This window comes from Thalassophryne amazonica, chromosome 11, assembly GCF_902500255.1.
Source record: "Thalassophryne amazonica chromosome 11, fThaAma1.1, whole genome shotgun sequence".
Taxonomy (NCBI): domain Eukaryota; kingdom Metazoa; phylum Chordata; class Actinopteri; order Batrachoidiformes; family Batrachoididae; genus Thalassophryne; species Thalassophryne amazonica.
Genome location: NC_047113.1, coordinates 107,819,674 through 107,846,385, shown reverse-complemented (window position 1 = coordinate 107,846,385; position 26,712 = coordinate 107,819,674). Strand labels below are relative to the sequence as shown.

Sequence of the window (26,712 nt, the reverse complement as noted above, 5' to 3'; positions counted from 1 at the left end):
GGCGGTGGAAGGAGTACTTCGAGGATCTCCTCAATCCCATCGTCACGTCTTCCAAAGAGGAAGCAGAGACTGGGGACCCAGAGGCAGACTCATCCATTACCCAGGCCGAAGTCACTGAGGTGGTTAGAAAGCTCCTCGGTGGCAAGGCTCCTGGGGTGGATGAAAGCCGACCTGAGAACCTTAAGTCTCTGGATGTTGTGGGACTGTCTTGGCTGACACGCCTCTGCAACATCGCGTGGCGATCAGGGACAGTGCCTCTGGATTGGCAGACCGGGGTGGTGGTCCCTCTGTTTAAGAAGGGGGACCGGAGGGTGTGTTCCAACTATAGGGGGATCACACTCCTCAGCCTCCCCGGTAAGGTCTATTCCAGAGTACTGGAGAGGAGAATTCGACCGATGGTCGAACCTCGGATTCAGGAGGAGCAGTGTGGTTTTCCTCCTGGTCGCAGCACACTGCACCAGCTCTACACGCTCCATCGGGTGCTCGAGGGTTCATGGGAGTTCGCCCAACCAGTCCACATGTGTTTTGTGGATCTGGAGAAGGCATTCGACTGTGTCCCTCGGGGCACCCTGTGGGGAGTGCTCCGGGAGTACGGGGTCTGGGGTCCTTTGCTAAGGGCTATCCGGTCCCTGTACGACCGCAGCAGGAGTTTGGTTTGCATTGCCGGTAGTAAGTCAAACCTGTTTCCAGTGCACGTTGGCCTCCGCCAGGGCTGCCCTTTGTCACCAGTTCTGTTCATTATTTTTATGGACAGAATTTCTAGGCGCAGCCAGGGTGTAGAGGGGGTCTGGTTTGGGAACCACAGAATCTCGTCTCTGCTGTTTGCGGATGATGTGGTTCTGTTGGCTTCGTCAAATCAGGACATTCAGCATGCACTGGGGCGGTTTGCAGCCGAGTGTGAAGCGTCCAGGATGAAAATCAGCACCTCCAAATCCGAGGCCATGGTTCTCAACCGGAAAAAGGTGCTTTGCCCTCTTCAGGTTGGTGGAGTGTCCTTGCCTCAAGTGGAGGAGTTTAAGTATCTCGGGGTCTTGTTCACGAGTGAGGGATGGATGGAGTGTGAGATCGATAGACGGATCCGTGGAGCATCTGCAGTGATGCAGTCGCTGTATCGGACCGTCGTGGTGAAGAGAGAGCTGAGTAGGGGGGCAAAGCTCTCGATTTACAGATCGATCTATGTTCCGATCCTCACCTATGGTCATGAGATTTGGCTCATGACCGAAAGAACGAGATCGTGAGTACAAGCGGCCGAGATGAGTTTCCTCTGCAGGGTGGCTGGGCGCTCCCTTAGAGATAGGGTGAGGAGCTCGGTCACTCAGGAGGAGCTCGGAGTCGAGCCGCTGCTCCTCCACATCGAAAGGAGTCAGTTGAGGTGGCTCGGGCATCTTTTCCGGATGCCCCCTGGACGCCTCGCTGGAGAGGTGTTCCGGGCATGTCCCATTGGAAGGAGGCCCCGGGGAAGACCCAGGACACGCTGGAGGGACTACATCTCTCGGCTGGCTTGGGAACACCTTGGGGTTCCCCCGGAGGAGCTGGAGGAAGTGTGTGTGGATCGGAAGGTCTGGGCGGCTTTACTTGAGCTGCTGCACCCGCGACCCGACTCCGGATAAAGCGGAAGAAAATGGATGGATGGATGTTCAACAGCGTCATGATAGGCTTCGTCTGGCAGGCAGACCGAATATTCGCTGCCATCAGTGGATAACAGATCTTCATAACTTTTAACCAGCTCATCACTCTCGTCTGCTGTTTCTTGTTTCATCAATAAGGGTCTCATTTCTTCCTATTTACCTTCTATTGCAGTTACAATCAGCCTAGTACACAGTGATCTTATACATGGAATGCAACAGCACCCCCACAGTACCAAAATTGCGGCAAATACTGCTATTGCAAACAAAGCAGATACAATCAAACCTTTCCATTTCCCGAAAAAGCTAAAGGCTTTGTTCCAGAATTCATTTTCTATTCCTGACTGCTCTTTTAGTTCTTCCAACATGGTCTTCAATTTTGTCAATGCTTTGGTTAGAGATCCATCTGGTGCTGTGTTATTTGGAATTATTGTACAACATGATCTACCAATCATAGCACACACACCTCCTTTTTTCAGCCAAGAGCATGTCCACGGCAATTCAGTTTTGGAAAGCCATTAGAGATGTAGCTGCCAATTGTTCATGTACAGCCTTGAACCCATCTGGTCAAGCGCTGCACATTATAATGGATATAATTAATTCTGTCAACATTCTTATTGATTGTCACAGGGAAGACTGCACTAAAAATTGGGAAGGATTTAAATTCTGCAGCTACTGGATCCACCAATTTGTATTCATCTGGTACACCGTGAGGTACCCCTATAGCATCAATGTAGGTGGGGAATTTTTCCTCCAGGCCATCCAGAGACCTCTTATGTCTCTTGTTGTGATCCTTTATGGCCACATGCCGCCCCAGCAACTGGTCTCTTGGAATGGGTACTGCAGAGACTGGCATCATTAGTTAAGACTAGGGCACACATCCCCAAATCCAGTAAAATCCAGCTAAACCAGTAAAAATGTCTTTGGGACACTAAACAGCCTTCGGAGTGAATGTGGAAGGCAGAACAACCAGCAGAACAATCTCAGAGGAAAATCAAAAATGGATAAACCAAGAGCAGAACTACATGAGGGATGAAATGACTTCAGAACTGAGGAAAGGTAGAGAAGCTTGAATCTTTGACTGGACTGGGTTGCTTGACATTACGATTGGAGAGAACAAGCAGCTCCAGATGGGGGTTTACAGAAAATCCACTCACACTGACCAATATCTGCTCTTTGGCTCAAACCACCCCCTTGAACACAAGCTTGGGGTGATCAGGACTCTTCATCACAGAGCCCTACAGGTGTCCACAGGTGACCCAAGAAGAAGAGGAGTGTCTCTCCCTTATTTAGCAGGAGTAAGAGGAAAAACTACAGAGGATCTTCAGACAGCACAAAATCCCAGTTTACTTTAAACCGGTTAACACCTTGAGACAGGAATTAGTTCACCCTAAGGACAGGATCCCTAGTTACAAACAGAGCAATGTAGTGTATTCTATCAGATGTCAGGAAAACTGTAACGAACACCACATAGGTGAGACTAAGCAGCTGCTGCACAAAAGGCTATACCAGCACCATAGAGAGGGCGTCAGTGGACCTCAATCTGCAGTTCATCTCCACCTTAAAGACACTAACCATACGTTTGGTGACAAGGAAGTTAAAATCTTAGCCAGAGAAAAGAAATGGTTTGAGAGGGGGGTGAAGGAGGCATTGTATGTGAAACACTTGAAACCCAGCCTTAACCGGGGAGGGGGTCTGAGACACGCTTTGTCCCCTGTTTACAATGGGGTACTCAGGTCAAAGGAGTTTCAGTCTTTTGTTCATGGTAATGAGTCATTCACGTCGTCAGGAGAGGCATCAGTCCCATCGTTAGGAGGGTCAGCTGCCATGTCATTAGGAGGGTGCTAACTAGAGCACAACAGGCACCTATTGTGCTATTATTGCTAATTAGAGCAATTGTTAGTCACTAGCCAATAGCAGTCTGCCTCTCAGTAGGAGGGGTCTGGTTAGGTTTAAAACTCCAGCTTTTGCTGGCTTCTGTTATTCTTCACTACAAGAGTCAAGACAGAAGTCAGACTACCAAGAAGAGCAAGAATTTTAGCTAAGGAAGCTTCTGCGATTAGAAGCGAAATGTCCTTGCGTTAAGCAACCCAGTCCAGTCGAAGATTCAAGCTTCTCTACTATGGAAACAACCTGGACAACTGAGAGCCTTAACAGAAATTGAGGAAAGGATTTGATGAATCAAAAACCATAAAAAATGAAAAAGAAAAACACTGATATGAGGTGCAGATACAAGAAAAATAAGCAAGAGAACTACGGGGGGAAAACATTTGACAAAAGAATACAAAGAACTGTGGACCCAAGCAAGCTGATACAGAGGCTTCTTCCACCCAAACAATTTCAAATACAACCTGTGAGGATTATCCACAAAACAATATAGTAGGCTGTCGGCCAGGTTCTTACACATATTCAAGCTAAGAAGGGAACAGAAAAACAAAATAAACTTGAAATATGTCATACAGGAAATAACTGTCAAAATCTGGGTGCATGAATTGTTAGATAACCAAACCAGGCCTAATAGTGGAGCAAAAAACTGCATGCAGAAATAACAGGTTATACAGAAAAACAAGAAAGAAGATCATCAATAAGAGAACAAACAAAAGAACACTAACTGTTCGGTGACTGTCAACTCCAAAGGAAGTCTTCGAGTATACAGCACACTGTTGGGCTGGAAAAAATGACTCTGAAACAGTGGGCATGGCAGGGTATCCCGGTGATGTAAGCTTCAACATCGCTGTGGGTGTGGCAGAAGAACCCAGTGACTCAAGCTTCACTGAGAGTCAAGCAGGCATCGTGGGCGTGGATTGAGGCGAGAGCTTCCAGGAGGGCTGAGAAGGCAGTTCTGATGACATCATCGCTATGGTAGACCTCAGCGGAGCACGCTTCAGCTGGGACCTTTATCACCGAGGCAGGACCGACGGGCATGCTCATTGTCATGGTTCCCATTGAAGCTTTGGTCAGTGGGACTGAAGATGGCAGAACAGCTTGTATGAGTGGCATTAGCATTGCTGCTAACACTTCCGGTGCTGTTGCTAAATCGCTGAGCTCGTGCGTTGTGATTTGTGGCATCGACATGGAACTTCCTGATGGCTTGATGGTCGGTTCAGTAGCTGGAAGCGGAGCTGATGGTTCTGGAGATCTTTGCACCGTCAAGAGTTAAGGCGATGGTGGCAGTACAGGCTTAAGGGAAGCAGAGCTTATCGGAGCCGGCTGCTGCAGCTGAAGTGCCCACAGCTTGCGTGGAACAGGAACCGGAGGAGGGAGAGGTGATGCTGACTTCGGCGTGTAACTTGGCTGGTGAGACAGTCCTCTTGTCTGGGGCTGCCTGCTGGTTCTCATACGGTGGAGCGCCGTGGTGCCGGAACTGGTGGGGACAACAAGGCTGGAGATGATGCAGGAGTCATCTGAGAGGCTGGTGGGTGAAAATAAGCAGGAGATACTGCGGCATCAGACAGCGTGATGGAGCGGGGTGTGCCAAAGAGAAGGTCCATCGGGTCCTCGACACAGGTAGGCAGCTGACCTTGCTTGAATAGTGCTTTTCTTTTGGTTAAGTCAGGAAATGTGGTGACCATTTCCGGTGCAGCGAGGAGTGGTTGATCTAAAGTGGACAAAATGCACTGCTTGCTCACCTGGACTGTCTGTGAACCTAAAAGGTCCATGAGTCTAAAAAGGGAAAAAAAAAAAACAAGGAACTTAATATTAAATAAACTCGGACAAAACAAACTATTGGTTAAACTGCAAATACCCGATGAATACGAAATAATGCAATTAACAAAACAAGATAACTGATAAACAGAAAATGCAATGACAGATAAGCAACACAGAAGATAAATAATAACAAAACCTGTGACCAAGCATATACAATAAATGTGATAAACTCATGATAAAAAATGAAACTGCAAACCGGCAGGACAAAACTAGAATGGAACTGAATCATGACAGAAGAACACAAAGTGACAAAGAAACAAAGTGACAAAGCAAAATGGAACACAGAATAAACACATGATGAAAATAATCCACTAATAAAACAATGCAGGAGCCAAAGGAGAGGAAAAGAAAGAAGGAATCAAAGCCTCGAACAGGGCCAAACATGCCACTCCAGCCTATCAAGTAGAATATGATGATCCACGGTATCAAATGCAGCACTGAGATCTAATAGCACCAGAACTGTAGTGGTGTCCGAATCCATTGTAAGCAGAAGATCATTCACCACTTTAGTGAGAGCCGTCTCTGTGGAATGATATTTTCTAAAAGCAGACTGCAGTGGCTCAAAGAGATTATTCTCAGTAAGATAGTCTACAAGCTGCTGTGACACCACTTTTTCCAGAATTTTAGAGAAAAATGATAGATTTGATATCGGTCTATAATTTTTCAATACACTAGGGTCAAGATTAGGTTTCTTAAGTAATGGTTTAATCACTGTAGATTTTAAACATTTAGCAACAGATCCAGAAGTTAAAGAAAGATTAATAATTTCCAGCACAGTCGGCCCAAGAGTGGACCACAGGTCCTTAAAGAGTTTTGTTGGTATAGGATCAAATAAACAGGTTGTGCTTTTTGTTGACATTACGAGTTTCGTCAGCATGTACAGTGAGATACTATCAAATTCTGTAAATCTAGGTAATACCTCAGTAGTGGTGCCCACCTCAATAGCAGGGTGTAGTGTCTGGGTTAAGGCATGCTGGGATATGTTTAACCTGATGTCTTCTATTTTCTTCTCAAAGTAATCTAAGAAATCTTGTGCTGTAAAAGGAGAGTGAACTACAGGTAGTTGTCCATGAATAAGTGTTGCCACCGTGTCGAACAAGAACTTTGAGTTATGCTTGTTTTTGTTGATCAAATCAGAGTAGTTGGTCCACTTTGTAGCCAGTAATGCATGATTATAGTCTAAGATAGCATCACGCCACGCAAGGTGAAATACTTCTAATTTTGAACTACGCAATTTCCATTCTAGACCTCTGGCCTTATGCTTGAGGTCATGCAAATAATCATTGAACCAAGGTGACTGTATTTTGGGGGGGGGGTGTGGTTTTAACACAGGTGGCGCAATCGTGTCGAGTGCAGTTTTGAGCGCTGAGTTTAAACAATCCACAAGACTGTCTACTGACTGGGCATTTTCCAAACATGAAGCTAAGATATCAGGCAGTCGAGCTTCGAGTTCAGTCTTAGTTGAGGAGTTGATGCATCACCACAGTGATAAATAAGGTTGTATTTCCACTAAACACTGCAGCAAAACTGTAAACTTAATAAGTGAGTGATCAGAGACCACCGATGTAAGAGGCATGATGTCAATATTCGTGACAGCAATACCACGTGCGAGAACCAAATCCAGGGTATTTCCACTAATGTGCATCGAGTCCTGAATGCATTGCTGACATCCTAATGCATCCACAATTTCCATAAATGATTTGCAGAGGGGATCAGAAGGCTTATTTATATGAATGTTGAAGTCACCAATAATCAGAATGTTATCTACACTAGTTGACAAGTTATAGATGAACACATCAAATGCATCTAAGAATAGAATTTAAAATTCTTCTTCTTACTTATAAGGTTTTGAATAATCAGGTCCCATCTTATCTTAGGGACCTCGTAGTACCATATTACCCCAATAGAGTGCTTCGCTCTCAGACTGCAGGCTTACTTGTAGTTCCTAGGGTTTGTAAGAGTAGAATGGGAGGCAGAGCCTTCAGCTTTCAGGCTCCTCTCCTGTGGAACCAGGTCCCAATTCAGATCAGGGAGACAGACACCCTCTCTACTTTTAAGATTAGGCTTAAAACTTTCCTTTTTGCTAAAGCTTATAGTTAGGGCTGGATTAGGTGACCCTGAACCATCCCTTAGTTATGCTGCTATAGACGTAGACTGCTGGGGGGTTCCCATGATGCACTGTTTCTTTCTCTTTTTGCTCTGTATGCACCACTCTGCATTTAATCATTAGTGATTGATCTCTGCTCCCCTCCACAGCATGTCTTTTTCCTGGTTTTCTCCCTCAGCCCCAACCAGTCCCAGCAGAAGACTGCCCCTCCCTGAGCCTGGTTCTGCTGGAGGTTTCTTCCTGTTAAAAGGGAGTTTTTCCTTCCCACTGTAGCCAAGTGCTTGCTCACAGGGGGTCGTTTTGACCGTTGGGGTTTTACATAATTATTGTATGGCCTTGCCTTACAATATAAAGCGCCTTGGGGCAACTGTTTGTTGTGATTTGGCGCTATATAAAAAATTGATTGATTGATTGAAAGTCTGGGCCAGGGGGCCTATACAGTGACAAAGTAATACAACTGATTTTTATTCTTCTGACCTTGGCAATGCTTAATATCCTGAGCAGAGCAGAGAATCAGATGTTCAAATGAGTTATATTTGTGACCCTCGACAGCTAATAAGCTAAACCTAGATTTATAAATAACAGCAACACCCCCACCTTCCTTCACATCACGAGGGACGTGACTAAACGTATATGCTCATTTGGGGTGGTTCCAGGGTAGCATATATAAGATGTCTGGAAGTAAGTTTAGATTTGAGACATTCCACGCAGGTTGTAGGTAGCAGACATGAAATATTTAATATTGCTGGAACAGCCAAAGGGCCATCCTCAATTTCAACGTCATCCATTGTAGTAATGGGTATTAAGTTTGCAAAGCATATCCTATGGATGCAGGCCACAGTTTCAACTTGATGAATTTCCCACATAAACTACATGATCACCATAGTGGATTTTCTGCACTAATTTCCCCGCTAAGTCATCAGCCTTACAGGGTCTCTAATCACCTGCTCCATGGCCTGCTGTAAAATCCTAATGTTACCCTCCTTGTAGAGCTCTATCTATACTCACAGACAAGATGGCGGCGCCTTCTTCAGGAGGGTGACGGCTGTTCAGCATCAGCAAGCCATGGCGGCCCCAGAACAAAGGCCAGTTATCAACAAAACTAAAGCCTTGCTGTCTACAAAATTGTATTGTGCCAGCCACCTATTTAACAATGTCAGCCTGCTAAATGCCTCATCATTCCCCCCGGGAGGGGAGGGGACCAGAGATTATTAAATCAGTGCCGACACATCTTTCTGGCAGTGGTGGGCACGGCTAATCAAAAGGTTAGCTTCGATAACAGATAATCAGCTAACTAGAAAGTAAACTTTTATAAAGATAAACCGATAAACCACCCAAAAATTTATCGGAAACTACAGCTAACTGATAACCAACAACTCTGAGTATTGACTCCAGTACACTTGCAATTACTAACAAGCTGATTTTGAGTTTAACACCACGATCGCTTCTGGTAGCATTAAAGGAGACCACAGACCCAAACAATGAGTCAGCACTTCTGTCTTTGTGCGCCCTGCCCCCTGCTGGAAGCTCTTGTTTACTACATAGCTTCCAGCAGAGAAGCAGTTAAGAGGAGCAGCAAAGCTCAACTCTCTATTCAATAACAGTGTCACCGTGAGGCGGAGGTCTCGGAAAATAAAGCAGTGCTGACTAATGGATTTGATTTATAAATAAAATTAATACCGACAGAATAACTCCATTAATGTCAATTCTGTTATTTTACAAAGTTAGAATATAACATATATCTTTTAATTTTAAATAATGCACTAATTCTGAAGTTTTCTAACAAACACAGAGAGATGCCAAAGGGATTATGGGTAAAATGTGCCTGATTGGTTGACTCATTCATTCTATGTAAAAACCAACATGTTAATGTGAGGTGTGTGTTGGTGTTTACATATAAATGTGCTTTTGTAAAATATGCCATTTTTTTATTTGTATAAAAAAAGCCAAAAAGTCAAGTTGTTATTTTGACAACCGTCTGATATGACCGGGGTCAAAATAAACAGAACACTGCCATCTACTGGTGCTCATACTGCCAGACACTCATACTGCCATGAACCCTGAACACTACTGGCCAGTAGATGGCAGCAGAGACTGTGAAAACTTGCCAAAAACAAAATTCCAGTTAACCGTGTCTGCTACGTTTAAGATGCGTGGAATTTAATAAACGCAAACTGAATTTCAGACATCTTATATATATATATATATATATATATATATATATATATATATATATATATATATATATATATTACTCTGGAACAAAGACAGCAGACAGTGTTTGACATAAACAGGACTCTAAAGAGCAAACAGGAATCGATTGCAATGATTCCAATTGAAAATAATGGAGAAGCAGCCTGAGTTTCTTCTGGAATTTTTACATAAAATAAACACAATAACTATCTCTATAAATATCTATAAACGCAGAGAATATATTCACGAGAGTTTTAGACACAATATACAAAGAGTTTAATGCTGCTGTCCGTGTGGAGCCTGATCAGAGCCTCTCAAATGCATTTCTCCTGTCGTGAATGTACTGAGATTACCCATAATGCACTTTGTGGAGACAGCATGTCCACACTAAAACCTTCAAAATTAGTGTGTTACTTTAAAACTAAAACATATATATCTGATATTTTTATATTTTTATATTTTACTTTATTAAACTTCAGACATGATGTTAATTTAAGTTAAACTGTATGCCTTTGGATGACTTGGGTGATATTGCCAGCGTATCAGTATGGGGTCAAAAGAAATGAGCTTTTTTTCTTTTCTGTGAACAGCTCTCCTTTGCCTGCAGAGGATAGAACTGCAAATCTACTACAAAACATTTAACAGGTAGATATTCAACTCATTTTAAACTTAATAAATTTTTTAACTAAAAAGCTTTGTTTACCACGCCTCCAAACATATGTTAGCGGTCTAAAAATTACTGGAGCAAAACATATTGGAAGATAATTGGTCTGATGATGGTTTTCAAAGTTATCTGAAAAGCTAATCCGATAATGAAAACTTTAGCTTCGATAATTAGCGGATTAGCGGAACTGTGCCCACCAATGCTTTCTGGCAAGGTCACAAGTCATCTCTAGGTTCATTTTTTTGACTTCTGAGCAGTCTTGTATAAAGTACCTCAAAGTGATACTTGAGTGAAAGTACAAGTATCTTACCATAAGGAGAAGCCAGGAGGGGGCCTCAGTCCCTATAAAAGGCTGGATCCGCCTCTGGCTGAGCAGTTGGTGTTGGGGATGGGACAAGTGAGCAACAGGTGGATGTATGTAGCTGGAAACAAAGCTGCCATTCCAGAGGAGGTGATGGTTTAGTAGTTAAGCGTTGAGCTTGAAACCAGAAGATCCTTGGTTCAAATCCCAGCCTGACTGGAAAATCACTAAGGGCCCTTGGGCAAAGTCCTTAATCCCTGAGTTGCTCCTGGTGTGTAGTGAGCGCCTTGTATGGCAGCATCCTCACATCGGGGTGAATGTGAGGCATTATTGTAAAGCGGTTTGAGCGTCTGATACAGATGGAAAAGTGCAATATAAATGCAGTCATTTATTGTTTTCTGAAGACAGTCTTTTTCCTTGAAGACCCACAAACACTTTTCTGTTAAACACAGCAGCCAGGCTCTTGTGAAACAGAACAGTCATTTATAGTTACACAGTTGTGCCAAATTTAAGGAAAAGTAAAAAAACAAACAAACAAAAAGTACAGTAGAGCTGGTAGGGTTCACTGAGCCATAAAAAGAAGAGTTTCTGAGCTCTACAGACTCTGTAAAATAGCAGTTGTGATCCCAGTGAGTCCTGCTTCTTGTGAACAGAGTTTTTCTAAGTTAAAACTTGTGAGAACCTTCCTCAGATCCCCCGTGAACGATAAGAGATGAAGCAGAGCATCGAGTCTCGGAAGCCAAAGCCACTGAGTCTCAACTCATTTGTTGATCAGTTTGCCAGAAATCACCAAAACTGCAGAATACAGTTGCTGTAGTAGAAGAACGTCAATGTATTTATATAATGTTGGACTGACAAACTGCACCAAACACTTATTTTCATTATCAGTTCATCTGCTGATTTTTTTTTTTTTTTATTTGTGTCTCAATTGTGATATTTTGAACCATTCACTTTGGTTACCACGGTTAATCACTAGTTTTATGAAAATAAAACAAATCAGATAAGATTTCAAATCTTTGTATTTTTTGCCCCGGGTTGAGTGTGCCCCTCTGACGAACCCCTGGCCCCAGCCAGGCCCCTCAGTAAAACTGGTCTAGAACCGCCACTGGGACAAACACCAGCGGGAGTTTTGTGGTGATTCCGTCGGGTCTCCCGCTGGTTCTGCCGAGCATGAAGAGAAGATCGACAGCTTCACAAAGCTTTTTGAGCCTTCTTCCTCTCCCTGATTCTGCACAGGATGCACGTTTGTGTGCAGATGTTAATTCAGAAGGTGGAATAACGCACCATTTGTGCGCTCCGAAACACTTCTCCGTTTGAGGTTGTGAATCAAACTTCCAGCTCTTTAAAAATGCAAAATCACCAGAGAGACACAAAGCAGCCGACTGTCTTTTTTGGCTGTTGTTGCTGGAAGTTCCTCTTTTGAGATAAGATGAGATTTATTGTCATTGTCATTACACGAGTGCGACAACAACGAAATTACGTTTACACTCCAATTACCTCAGACAAAATACAGCAATTAATCCACAGTTATTACTCGTTTACTGTAATAATGGCACACATCAGAATTAAAGACAACACATATACATTTGACATTGTTTATGTGCACCAAAGGCCCTTTTGTCTACACCAGGGGTGGCCAAGTTTGGTCCTCGAGATCTACCTTCCTGACACTCTTAGTTGTCTCTCTGCTCCAACACACCTGAATCCAATGAAAGACTCATTAACGAGTCTTTCATTGGATTCAGGTGTGTTGGAGCAGAGAGACAACTAAGAGTGTCAGGAAGGTGGCTCTCGAGGACTGAACTTGGCCACCCCTGGTCTACGCTGAGTTGAGCAGCTCTACGTTGGGTTTTTTCTCCCTGTGCAGCAGTATGTTGAGGGCTATTAAACATGTTTAATTTTCATCAGCGTAAAGCACTGGACACAGTTTTCAGCAGGTCTGTGCAGCACAGCGTTACTGCAAGCAAGTCTGTGCAACACTGCACCTCTGTACACAACCAAAAACTGGGTGCATGAATCCAGAGGAATCAGCTGAGAACATGATCACACAGCCCACAGCACCTGTGTGTGATCAGAACAGGGAATCGAACCTCAACTCAGAAATCCAGAAACACAACAGAAACAGCAGGTCAGTTGCTTGCTCTCTCTCTCTCTCTGTGTGTGTGTGTGTGTGTGTGTGTGTGTGTATCTGATCCAGTGTTGCCAGATAGGAAATATGCAACTATCGTACCAAAACCTCAAAATTATCGTATTTTGGGAGAAATTATCGTACACAAACAAAACGCATACAACGTAGCTATTTTAGTGTTTTTTTTTTTATTTCCAAAGAATTTTATGTCACATTTTTAAACAGTAATTCACAATATCCCTATAGTAATGGGGAAACTACGGCACAAAAGGAACGCAAATGCACAAGCAAATGCACTACCAGACTAGAAAGATTTTTTTTCTCTGTGAAGGGACACAAACGTGTTAATTACCAGACTAGCTGCTAGGCTCAAACGTTATGTGTGTGTAGTGATGGTGACGGTGGTGGGCTGAGCTACATATGTGCACATGTGCAGCCAAAACAGTCCACATTACAGGTCAGTTGTCTCGGGCCAAGGGAGGGAGGGGCAGGGCCAAGAATTGGGAACTCATTACTTTGTATGGAGAGGGGGGCGGGCTTTCAAATGACTTTGTCCCCGGGCCGACCAAAGCCAGCAGCAGCCGTGTGTGTGGTGTGTCTTTGATGCCACCTGAGTGCAACACCTGCAAAATGATTCTTGGGTGTCAGAGAGAGATGCATGTTTGGGCAACCAACTGAAATTATCATACATTTTGGATTTTTTCCCATTATTGATCGTACATCATACAGAGGGCAAAACTATCGTACAAATACGACAATTATCGTACATCTGGCAACACTGGTCTGATCAAACCTGTGACTTTAAAATAAAAGCGCACTCGCTGCATGTCGGTGCGCTCATCAAACGCCCTGATCGTGGCAGTAATGCAACTGTAAAAAAACCCCATGATACAGTCCACTGTTTTCCAAGTGCAGTGATGTGTTCTGCACAGCCGGCAGGAGTGAACTGGTTTTAAATGGCAGCAAGGTACACGCAACTGTGTACACACATTAAAAAAGCGAACACACGCAGCTGCAAGTATGAAATGAACATGGAAAAAGGCTGAGTACGCGAGCATTTCGGGCGTATTTAAATGAAACACAATGCTGCAATACGCAGCTCTACAAATATGACAATGTGAAAGGGGCTTAAACTTGAAGCAGTCTGTCATTTTAATTGAGGCAAAGTGGGTGAAGGCTGCAGCAGGAGGGGCCTGCACCGCCCAGCTTGGGTAGTTGAAGGCTGTAGCAGTAAAAACGCACTGCCTTCGAGGTGGCAGGGAGGAAGCTAGGGTGAGGGGAGTGGAGAGACATGGGGGAGGGGGGGTAATAGGGATGGAGACATGCATCATGTGCAGATGAGTTAAGTTTCTGTCAGTTCCTGTCCATGTGTGTGTGAAGTCTGACATTGCTAGGCAACAGCAGGTGGGGGAGTAGATAGATAAGAAGGGCAGCGAATTTCTTCATCAAGGCCATAGATTCTTCTAGGGGAAGACCAGGGCATTTGGTCTTCAGGAGCCGATAAGGCTGCCAGGTTGATGTTAGGGGGAGAGATACAGAATTCCATTTACTGCACCTCTGACCATCTTGAGTCCAAATTTATGAAGAATATTCTCCGGTCCTCAGCAGCACATTCCTTTGCAATGCAGCAATATGCTACAGATGGTTCAAGAGTTCACTCAGTCTGAGATTACACAGCATTGCCCAACTCATTAATCATGACGGACAGATGAGGGATGAGATTCTGAAAGCAGCTGTCTTGCTAATATTCCTGTGGGTCAGGGCAGCGCACAAACCATTGAGCATCAAAACTCCCACCATAAAAACGAATAGAAATAAATCATCAACATCTTCCACAGAGAGTGGAGCCAAGCATGTCGCACTCCATTCTCTCAGGTGTCGAGAGCATAGCCCGCTGGGTAGGTTCCATCAGGGCATGCAGGGTCCCCCAGACCCAAGTTCCTTGTCAAAAAATGGTGTCAATAGCGTTGAGAGACCAGCTGATCAATTCCATGGTTAATCCAAATCTTAATTAGAAGAATTCATGGTCTGGTGAAGATGTGATAGAGAACAGAAAAAGGAGGAGAGGAGAGGGGAGGAATGCGACCATCCTTGCCGGAGTCCCAAGGTGATACTTACTTTTCTTTCCTCTTTGATTATAAACGGGTGAAAGCTGCTCTTCAATATGTGCACCGGCTGCGCTTCAGCTGGAAAGGACCAGTACGGAGTTTCGACTTACTTTCATTCCTGGTAAGTGTTGGGCATGTTACTTTGAAAAAGTAATTAGTTATAGTTACTAGTTACTTCTCCCAAAAAGTAACTGAGTTACTAGTTACGCCATTATAAAAGTAACTAGTTACTAGTAAAAGTAACTATTGCATTACTCGCCCCGTAGCGCCCCCCCCCCCCCCCCCCCCCCCCAGAGCGTGTTTCATAAGCCAGATGCACAGAGAGCAGGACAGCAAAGACAAGTACCTGCACAGAGGTTTGCATTTATTGCAACTCAACGCGAACTCTAGACAAAGGATGAACACAGTTCTCAAAATAGGTTTTTAAAAAGAAAAGTACACAATTTAACAGAGGCTTGTTTAAACTGAACTGAAAATGTTCATGGATTTGTTAAATCCAACTCTAAACATGCATGCATTCCTCTCTCCACCCACCCAACCCAGTCATCTCAACATTTTAGCCCTTAAACTAGTGGTTGTATCGTAGGAGAAGCAGCTTCTCAAACTTGAGGTCAGAGAGTCTGTTCCTCTTTGGTGTGAAGACCAGCTTCCCCAGGCAGTCTCTCCACTGGAGCACTGGATGGAGTGGCAGCATTATACTTCAGGGAAATTCTCTTTATAAGAGGAAATCCATGAAGTGAGTCCATCCCTTGGGCTCCTGATTTCAAATAATCTGCGACTTGACTTTCCGCAGTAGCAGAAGTGTTGTCCTCATCATCAAAGGAGAAGAACACATCCTCAACAGTTGAGCTGGTACATGTGGGTGTGGTGGTGCTTGTACCTTTTTGCTGGTCTTCATTTCTTAGACTTGCACGACATACCGCCAGCAGCTCTGCTTTGGCCTTGTCCTTTCTTTCTTGTGTTCGCAGCCAACGTAACTTGAACCTGGGCAGAGTCACAGCAGCCAGGAGAGCACTGTCGCTCTCCAGAACCTCTGTAAATCTTGTTTTTATCGCCTGAAATGACATAAAGCAAAGAATAGAAGGAGAGAGCATATCTCACCCATATTGGCCTCTCTTCATTGGCTTCCTGTTAATTCTAGAATAGAATTTAAAATTCTTCTTCTTACTTATAAGGTTTTGAATAATCAGGTCCCATCTTATCTTAGGGACCTCATAGTACCATATCACCCAAATAGAGCGCTTCGCTCTCAGACTGCAGGCTTACTTGTAGTTCCTAGGGTTTGTAAGAGTAGAATGGGAGGCAGAGCCTTCAGCTTTCAGGCTCCTCTCCTGTGGAACCAGCTCCCAATTCAGATCAGGGAGACAGACACCCTCTCTACTTTTAAGATTAGGCTTAAAACTTTCCTTTTTGCTAAAGCTTATAGTTAGGGCTGGATCAGGTGACCCTGAACCATCCCTTAGTTATGCTGCTATAGACGTAGACTGCTGGGGGGTTCCCATGATGCACTGTTTCTTTCTCTTTTTGCTCTGTATGCACCACTCTGCATTTAATCATTAGTGATCGATCTCTGCTCCCCTCCACAGCATGTCTTTTTCCTGGTTCTCTCCCTCAGCCCCAACCAGTCCCAGCAGAAGACTGCCCCTCCCTGAGCCTGGTTCTGCTGGAGGTTTCTTCCTGTTAAAAGGGAGTTTTTCCTTCCCACTGTAGCCAAGTGCTTGCTCACAAGGGGTCGTTTTGACCGTTGGGGTTTTTCTGTAATTATTGTATGGCCTTGCATGGTTGCTTGGGGCAACTGTTTGTTGTGATTTGTCTATACAAACACACACACACATTACAAGTACAATATATACTATATTATTCATTTTCACAGTGTATTAGACAGAAATGTAGTTCTTACCTCAACAATTGCCTCTGGAAGGTCCACAAGTATTTGGAGTCCACTCTTCAGCTCAAGGGTTTTCATCATCAAGGTCTCCAGGGTAGGTAGCAGCGTGCCGTGGTAGCAGTTGTCCTCACCCTGGAGGATATGTAGGGCGACTGTCAGCGGCTTCATCGCAATGCAATATTCCTTCAGGAGCTGATGCTCTTTTTCTGATTGCTTTTGAGTCAAACTTGGATGAGATGGTGTTGAGGTCGACTATGGGAATCTTGCAGATCCTAGTTAAGGCTTCATAAAAAAATTCCATCTGGTACTGCAAGGCACTATCAGCATCTTTGCACCCACATCCTCTACAGTCTCTGTGGAACGGCTGGCCTTATTCCACAAGGCTGTGCATTTTGCAGTTGCACTCCTGTAAATTGCCTTCTCTGGTCTGGAGAGAATCCACTTCTCAATGTCAGAACAAGACACAAGGTTCAGTGTGTGTGATGCACACCTGTAGTGTGGTGGTAAATTAATCCTATCGTCATCCTCATCAACACGGCTTTGCAAGACATCATTCATGTCAACAAAAGTCACCTCATCATCTTCCTCATCCCCAGAGTCATCCTCCTCGACTGACTGATACCTCTTAAAAGCCTTAATGAAATTTGAGCCATTGTCAGTGACAGTTGCTGTTATTTTGTGTGAAACGCCATATGACGAGTGGATGTTGTCAAGCTCTGTGGCGATGCTCTCGTGTGTGTGACGGCCCTTAAACCGTCGGCATGCCAGGGCAGCTTTTTTTCGTTCCATGTTTGTTGGTGGATGTATCCAGTGTGCAGTTACGCCAAGGTAGCTTTTATTGTGTGCAGTCCATATGTCTGCAGTAGCTGCCAAATATTCCAGCTGTTCAAATTCTTTTTTGAGCTCAGCATTCATTTTAACATATTCGGCATCAATGTATTTCGAAAATGTCTTTCTACAAGGCGGGCCGACGCCTCCTTTTCTCGGTATTTTCCCTATCAGAGCCCTGAAGGAGTCTGACTCCACTGTTGACATCGGCAGCATGTTCTCCCTATCAAGTCACAGAGCTCTGTCTGCGTTAGTTTTTGGGGAGCTGAAGCACAAAAATCAAGCTTTTGCTGCTCACACACGCTGAGGGTCCTTCATCGTGCCCTTTGTTAGCAGACCCCACGTTAACACCAGCCCTGCTACCTAGTGTCTTGGGCCACTACTTTAGCGGAAGCGTGAGCCGTCAACAGGTGTTTCAGTAGGTTGGAGTTGCTTACACAAGACATAGACAAAGTTTTTGCTCGGGGACATAACGTACACTCGACGTGTACATTTTTACCTTTGACCTCAACGAGGTTAAAGTAGTGTCTGTATTTCCATCTGGCAAACGCTGTCTTCACACTTGAGTCCTCCTCACTCTCCATCTCTCGCTATGCACTGTAATCACCCGCCACTATGCATGCGCTCTAAACACCCACCCACCTAGTTTCTCTGATTAGCTGAAGATGTAATCTTACTGTACCTGAGCCAATCATCATTGCTTAGGCGGTTATCTCACCCTCCCCTCCCTTGTCACTCTCACACACACACACACTGACAAGACAGACACACACACACACACACACACACACACTTGCGCCTGAGAGTCCTGTGTCTGCATGCACGAAGTAAAAAAAAAAAATGTTTATTGAGCGGCTTCAGTAACGTGCAGTAACGGGGTGTCGGTAATGGTAATGGAGTTATAGTGACAGTCAGAGTAATTAGTTAGATTAATCGTTACTGAAAAAAGTAACGGCGTTAGTAACTTATTCCCATCACTGTTCCTGGGCATTGCTTCATCAAATTTCTTCTACTTTTATATTGCAGTAACAAGTAACGACGATGTTTAAGAGAAATGTATCGGAGTAAGAGTATACATATTACTGAAGAAATGTAGTGGAGTAAAAGTGAAAGTCACCACAAATTTAAATGACGAAGTAAAGCACAGATGCTTCAAAATTCTACTTAAGTACATTAACGAAGTATTTCTACTTCATTACATTACAACACTGCATCTGGATGCTTCATCCTGACATCACTGGCACTGACATGAATAACTATGTGACTGTATTTCTTGTCATGTTCCTTTGTCTGTCTACCCTTCTGCAGCATCAGCACCCTAAGATGGGAGGCAATGTCAGGAGATCTGGCCCCAAGAATACACTGAACGTCAGACCGCGTCTGTAACCTGACTTTGTGGGTGATAGAATCCTCTATCACTAAAGCCTGGTATTTCAGCCTGGAGACAGGAGTGGAAGTCACCCGTGGGCTCAAAGAACTCACAACAGGCATATTTAAGGGAGAAAACTGGTTCACAGTTTGCAGTGGCAAGTGTGATCGGGGTAACACAACTGGGCACCAAGCCCTACGTGACTTTCTCCACCTAACCACAGTCCGAAAGCAGTCCTCCACAGCTGGTGTTTGTAGGCTGATGCTAATGAGCACGCTCGCCGGCCCAACACTAACCTTGTCTGGAGTGACCGTAACATCTAACTCCACTGAGCTAAGAGGCTGTTCTAGCTTTCAGACACAGCTCTCTAAAAGAGCCACCCGATCTGCCAGCATCACACAGGATTTACGTAAAGTGTAAAGTAGTGTACTTTGTGCACCAGAAAATTCAAGAGTATAGCCAAGCAAGCACGAGCTAACCGCTAACACTCCTAAGATTCACACAGGAGTAAAATAATGAGCTAAAATTCACAGCATTTACACTGAAAAAGTAACCGAAGTATTAGACTGGTAGAAACAAAAATAAATGGTAAATGGACTGCATTTATATCGCGCTTTTCAATCTATATCAGAAGCTCAAAACACTTTACAATAATGCCTCACATTCCCCCTGATGTCAGGCTGCTGCCATACAAGACACCCACTACACATCAGGAGCAACTAGGGGAATAAGGACCTTGCCCAAGGGCCCTCAGTGGTTTTCCAATCAGGCTGGGATTTGAACCAAGGATCTTCTGGTCTCAAGCCCAACATTAAACCACTAGACCATCACCTCCTGCCACATCTGATGAACATCACTTTGAGCAGATGTGAGGAGTTCATCAGTGAAACCACCTGCTGGAGTCAGTGGCTGCAGAGAAAACCTGCCCCCTCTTGGCCCTTTCTGGAACACCAATGGTTTAAAGTCTCCAGTCCACCTAACCTGCATGTCTTTGGATGTGGGAGGAAGCTGGCGCACTCGGAGGAAACCCACACAAACACGGGGAGAACACGCAAACTCCACACAGAAAGAACACAGGTGGGAATTGAACCCATGACCTTCTCACTGTGAGGCAGCAGAGCTACCCTCTAATAAACCATTCCACCTTTCAACAGAGCACAGGGAGCATTAATTCATGAATATTCTGTTTGGAGAGAAGGCACACAAACTGCTAGTGCTAACATTCTGTCACATGTTCTTAATTAGTCTGAAGATGTAAGAAATTATCTTCAGATTCAGACAGTAAATCAGAGTAAAGAACATTGCAATAATCCAGTCCAGAGGAGACACACAGTTTCTTCCAGCTCCCTTAGAGCTCCCTGGGTGTCTTGGTGGCTCCCCTCACTTGTCTCCTTCAGAGGTGTCTGGGTGTCTTGGTGGCTCCCCTCACTTGTCTCCTTCAGAGGTGTCTGGGTGTCTTGGTGGCTCCCCTCACTTGTCTCCTTCAGAGGTGTCTGGGTGTCTTGGTGGCTCCCCTCACTTGTCTCCTTCAGAGGTGTCTGGGTGTCTTGGTGGCTCCCTTCACTTGTCTCCTTCAGAGGTGTCTGGGTGTCTTGGTGACTCCCCTCACTTGTCTCCTTCAGAGGTGTCTGGGTGGCTTCCCTCACTTGTCTCCTTCAAGGGTGTCTGGGTGTTTTTGTGGCTTCCCTCACTTGTCTCCTTGGAAGGTCACTCACTCTTTCAGACCTGGCTTTATCACATTGATTCATCACACCCTTTGTATTTACTGATAATCATGACGTCATACTCCCCGGCATGAAAATGCTCTTGTATTTCGAGGGTCTGCGTTTCTGACGTAATCGGACGTAACTGACGCGGTGCTTCCTGCTTCCTCACATCATGACCTTCACGTGCTGATCACAGGAAGCTGCCCTGTGCCGCGCCTCACTAACACCTCGACAAAAACCCGCACCGATACTATTTCCCCCTCATTTAAATATTTATTGCTAAGTGTCCTGAATTAAAATAGCTAACTTTCTCGTCTGAAGTAGATAGAAGGTGTTCGTGTGTTCTTTACCGGGTACACCGGAGCGGTCAGGCGCGCCGCGGGCGGCCGCGTGTGTCAGGGGTCCTTCACCGTGTCTGCTGCAACATGTGTTGGATGGTTCCAGAAGGAGCTTCGCTGTCGCTGTGTGTCGAAGAATAAAAATCAGTTATTTCCCCTGTTTGCTGTCCAACACTTCTTCTCGCTTTGTTTCCTTCAGTCCTTTGAAGAAGAAGAAGATGTTGAGTGCAGCTCGAAGCTTTTCTCGCTCGCTGCCGAGCAGCTGCGTCAGAAACGCGTCCGCCGTCATCAAAAAGGTGAGTTTAACTTCTTTATACCGTTAACTAAATAAATAAACTCTGTCTGTCCTCAACCTGTAGAATAGCTATCAATGAAAGTTTAAATCCACCCTGACTCGCCTCTTTATTTGTCCGTGACCCCGAGAATCACTTTACACGTGATTAACGTGTTTACTTATTTACTTCATATTACCGTCATTAAGAAACTGCCGACTAGAAAGACGGCTAACCCAGGGTTAGGAAAAAAGACTCTAGATGGGGTTAGGTTACCTGCTGGTTAGGGGTGAGGAGAAGAGGATCATATTTAACGCTGGTTCCACGGCACGTGCGTCTCTCTCCTCCCCGGCGCGGTTGTCAATTTTTTTTATATAGCGCCAAATCACAACAAACAGTTGCCCCAAGGCGCTTTATATTGTAAGGCAAGGCCATACAATAATTATGTAAAACCCCAACGGTCAAAACGACCCCCTGTGAGCAAGCACTTGGCTACAGTGGGAAGGAAAAACTCCCTTTTAACAGGAAGAAACCTCCAGCAGAACCAGGCTCAGGGAGGGGCAGTCTTCTGCTGGGACTGGTTGGGGCTGAGGGAGAGAACCAGGAAAAAGACATGCTGTGGAGGGGAGCAGAGATCGATCACTAATGATTAAATGCAGAGTGATGCATACAGAGCAAAAAAAGAAAGAAACAGTGCATCATGGGAACCCCCCAGCAGTCTACGTCTATAGCAGCATAACTAAGGGATGGTTCAGGGTCACCTGATCCAGCCCTAACTATAAGCTTTAGCAAAAAGGAAAGTTTTAAGCCTAATCTTAAAAGTAGAGAGGGTGTCTGTCTCCCTGATCTGAATTGGGAGCTGGTTCCACAGGAGAGGAGCCTGAAAGCTGAAGGCTCTGCCTCCCATTCTACTCTTACAAACCCTAGGAACTACAAGTAAGCCTGCAGTCTGAGAGCGAAGCGCTCTATTGGGGTGATATGGTACTACAAGGTCCCTAAGATAAGATGGGACCTGATTATTCAAAACCTTATAAGTAAGAAGAAGAATTTTAAATTCTATTCTAGAATTAACAGGAAGCCAATGAAGAGAGGCCAATATGGGTGAGATATGCTCTCTCCTTCTAGTCCCCGTCAGTACTCTAGCTGCAGCATTTTGAATTAACTGAAGGCTTTTTAGGGAACTTTTAGGACAACCTGATAATAATGAATTACAATAGTCCAGCCTAGAGGAAATAAATGCATGAATTAGTTTTTCAGCATCACTCTGAGACAAGACCTTTCTGATTTTAGAGATATTGCGTAAATGCAAAAAAACAGTCCTACATATTTGTTTAATATGCGCTTTGACTGACATATCCTGATCAAAAATGACTCCAAGATTTCTCACAGTATTACTAGAGGTCAGGGTAATGCCATCCAGAGTAAGGATCTGGTTAGACACCATGTTTCTAAGATTTGTGGGGCCAAGTACAATAACTTCAGTTTTATCTGAGTTTAAAAGCAAGAAATTAGAGGTCATCCATGTCTTTATGTCTGTAAGACAATCCTGCAGTTTAGCTAATTGGTGTGTGTCCTCTGGCTTCATGGATAGATAAAGCTGGGTATCATCTGCGTAACAATGAAAATTTAAGCAATACCGTCTAATAATACTGCCTAAGGGAAGCATGTATAAAGTGAATAAAATTGGTCCTAGCACAGAACCTTGTGGAACTCCATAATTAACTTTAGTCTGTGAAGAAGATTCCCCATTTACATGAACAAATTGTAATCTATTAGACAAATATGATTCAAACCACCGCAGTGCCTTTAATACCTATGGCATGCTCTAATCTCTGTAATAAAATTTTATGGTCAACAGTATCAAAAGCAGCACTGAGGTCTAACAGAACAAGCACAGAGATGAGTCCACTGTCCGAGGCCATAAGAAGATCATTTGTAACCTTCACTAATGCTGTTTCTGTACTATGATGAATTCTAAAACCTGACTGAAACTCTTCAAATAGACCATTCCTCTGCAGATGATCAGTTAGCTGTTTTACAACTACCCTTTCAAGAATTTTTGAGAGAAAAGGAAGGTTGGAGATTGGCCTATAATTAGCTAAGATAGCTGGGTCAAGTGATGGCTTTTTAAGTAATGGTTTAATTACTGCCACCTTAAAAGCCTGTGGTACATAGCCAACTAATAAAGATAGATTGATCATATTTAAGATCGAAGCATTAAATAATGGTAGGACTTCCTTGAGCAGCCTGGTAGGAATGGGGTCTAATAAACATGTTGATGGTTTGGATGAAGTAACTAATGAAAATAACTCAGACAGAACAATCGGAGAGAAAGAGTCTAACCAAATACCGGCATCACTGAAAGCAGCCAAAGATAACGATACTTCTTTGGGATGGTTATGAGTAATTTTTTCTCTAATAGTTAAAATTTTGTTAGCAAAGATAGTCATGAAGTCATTACTAGTTAAAGTTAAAGGAATACTCGGCTCAATAGAGCTCTGACTCTTTGTCAGCCTGGCTACAGTGCTGAAAAGAAACCTGGGGTTGTTCTTATTTTCTTCAATTAGTGATGAGTAGAAAGATGTCCTAGCTTTACGGAGGGCTTTTTTATAGAGCAACAGACTCTTTTTCCAGGCTAAGTGAAGATCTTCTAAATTAGTGAGACGCCATTTCCTCTCCAACTTACGGGTTATCTGCTTTAAGCTACGAGTTTGTGAGTTATACCATGGAGTCAGGCACTTCTGATTTAAAGCTCTCTTTTTTAGAGGAGCTACAGCATCCAAAGTTGTCTTCAATGAGGATGTAAAACTATTGACGAGATACTCTATCTCACTTACAGAGTTTAAGTAACTACTCTGCACTGTGTTGGTATATGGCATTAGAGAACATAAAGAAGGAATCATATCCTTAAACCTAGTTACAGCGCTTTCTGAAAGACTTCTAGTGTAATGAAACTTATTCCCCACTGCAGGGTAGTCCATCAGAGTAAATGTAAATGTTATTAAGAAATGATCAGACAGAAGGGAGTTTTCAGGGAATACTGTTAAGTCTTCTATTTCCATACCATAAGTCAGAACAAGATCTAAAATATGATTAAAGTGGTGGGTGGACTCATTTACTTTTTGAGCAAAGCCGATTGAGTCTAATAATAGATTAAATGCAGTGTTGAGGCTGTCATTCTCAGCATCTGTGTGGATGTTAAAATCGCCCACTATAATTATCTTATCTGAGCTAAGCACTAAGTCAGACAAAAGGTCTGAAAATTCACAGAGAAACTCACAGTAACGACCAGGTGGACGATAGATAATAACAAATAAAACTGGTTTTTGGGACTTCCAATTTGGATGGACAAGACTAAGAGACAAGCTTTCAAATGAATTAAAGCTCTGTCTAGGTTTTTGATTAATTAATAGGCTGGAATGGAAGATTGCTGCTAATCCTCCGCCCCGGCCCGTGCTACGAGCATTCTGACAGTTAGTGTGACTCGGGGGTGTTGACTCATTTAAACTAACATATTCATCCTGCTGTAACCAGGTTTCTGTAAGGCAGAATAAATCAATATGCTGATCAATTATTATATCATTTACCAACAGGGACTTAGAAGAGAGAGACCTAATGTTTAATAGACCACATTTAACTGTTTTAGTCTGTGGTGCAGTTGAAGGTGCTATATTATTTTTTCTTTTTGAATTTTTATGCTTAAATAGATTTTTGCTGGTTATTGGTAGTCTGTTTTGGTAGTTTTCCTGGTTCTCTCCCTCAGCCCCAACCAGTCCCAGCAGAAGACTGCCCCTCCCTGAGCCTGGTTCTGCTGGAGGTTTCTTCCTGTTAAAAGGGAGTTTTTCCTTCCCACTGTAGCCAAGTGCTTGCTCACAGGGGGTCGTTTTGACCGTTGGGGTTTTACATAATTATTGTATGGCCTTGCCTTACAATATAAAGCGCCTTGGGGCAACTGTTTGTTGTGATTTGGCGCTATATAAAAAAATTGATTGATTGATTGATTGATTGATTGGGAGCAGGCACCGTCTCTACGGGGATGGGGTAATGAGGGGATGGCAGGGGGAGAGAAGCTGCAGAGAGGTGTGTAAGACTACAACTCTGCTTCCTGGTCCCAACCCTGGATAGTCACGGTTTGGAGGATTTAAGAAAATTGGCCAGATTTCTAGAAATGAGAGCTGCTCCATCCAAAGTGGGATGGATGCCGACTCTCCTAACAAGACCAGGTTTTCCCCAGAAGCTTTGCCAATTATCTATGAAGCCCACCTCATTTTTTGGACACCACTCAGACAGCCAGCAATTCAAGGAGAACATGCGGCTAAACATGTCACTCCTGGTCTGATTGGGGAGGGGCCCAGAGAAAACTACAGAGTCCGACATTGTTTTTGCAAAGTTACACACCGATTTAATGTTAATTTTAGTGACCTCCGATTGGCGTAACCGAGTGTCATTACTGCCGACGTGAATTACAATCTTACCAAATTTACGCTTAGCCTTAGCCAGCAGTTTCAAATTTCCTTCAATGTCGCCTGCTCTGGCGCCCGGAAGACAATTGACTATGGTTGCTGGTGTCGCTAACTTCACATTTCGCAAAACGGAGTCGCCAATAACCAGAGTTTGATCCTCGGCGGGTGTGTCGCCGAGTGGGGAAAAACGGTTAGAGATGTGAACGGGTTGGCGGTGTACACGGGGCTTCTGTTTAGGGCTACGCTTCCTCCTCACAGTCACCCAGTCAGCCTGCTTTCCCGGCTGCTCGGGATCTGCCAGGGGGTAACTAACGGCGGCTAAGCTACCTTGGTCCGCACCGACTACAGGGGCCTGGCTAGCTGTAGAATTTTCCACGGTGCGGAGCCGAGTCTCCAATTCGCCCAGCCTGGCCTCCAAAGCTACAAATAAGCTACACTTACTACAAGTACCGTTACTGCTAAAGGAGGCCGAGGAATAACTAAACATTTCACACCCAGAGCAGAAAAGTGCGGGAGAGACAGGAGAAGCCGCCATGCTAAATCGGCTAAGAGCTAGTAGCTACGCTAAGCTAGCGGATTCCTAAAAACACGCAAAGTGAATAATGTGTAAATAATTTAGAGGTGATTCAGCAGAAGGAGTGCTTTAGTTAAGGCACGTGAAGATTACACTGGGAAACAAATCGTAATCTAGATAACTAGATCAATCTAACTGCGCAGATTAAACAGCTAACAGATACAGAAAAACACCGCTGTGCTCCGGAACAGGAAGTGATACAATACCGCAGTGAGAGCCAACCACCAGTAGAGGCAAGCAAGAGTCCTGAACGGACGGAATCCAACGGACAAACCATCAGGTCACCACCTCCCTAAAGGTCACCTGCGGGTTACTTTAGCAGCTTGAGATCGGGGGTCAAACATTCTGTTTTTGTTGTGATAAAGCACAAATCATTCTTCATGTATCTGTCATGTTGTTGCAGCGTGTCACGGTCCCCACACTGAACTTTTCCACAGTCG

The 26,712-nt window shown here is 44.2% G+C and overlaps 1 protein-coding gene and 1 long non-coding RNA gene across 2 annotated transcripts in view; both read left to right on the top strand.

Annotated features, from left to right (window-relative positions):
* Positions 1 to 347: 347 nt before the first annotated feature.
* Positions 348 to 18,517, top strand: LOC117519756. The gene is made up of 3 exons (XR_004563402.1): positions 348 to 359; positions 6,476 to 6,478; positions 18,379 to 18,517. It is a non-coding gene; the product is annotated as an uncharacterized LOC117519756 (long non-coding RNA).
* Positions 18,518 to 21,054: 2,537 nt separating this feature from the next.
* hspa9 (heat shock protein 9) overlaps positions 21,055 to 26,712 on the top strand; it is a 74,422-nt gene continuing 68,764 nt past the window's right edge. The window contains exon 1 of the mRNA XM_034180981.1: positions 21,055 to 21,259. Within this exon, the coding sequence (XP_034036872.1) occupies positions 21,182 to 21,259 (78 nt within the window). The 5' untranslated portion in view covers positions 21,055 to 21,181. The remainder of the gene's footprint in view (positions 21,260 to 26,712) is intronic.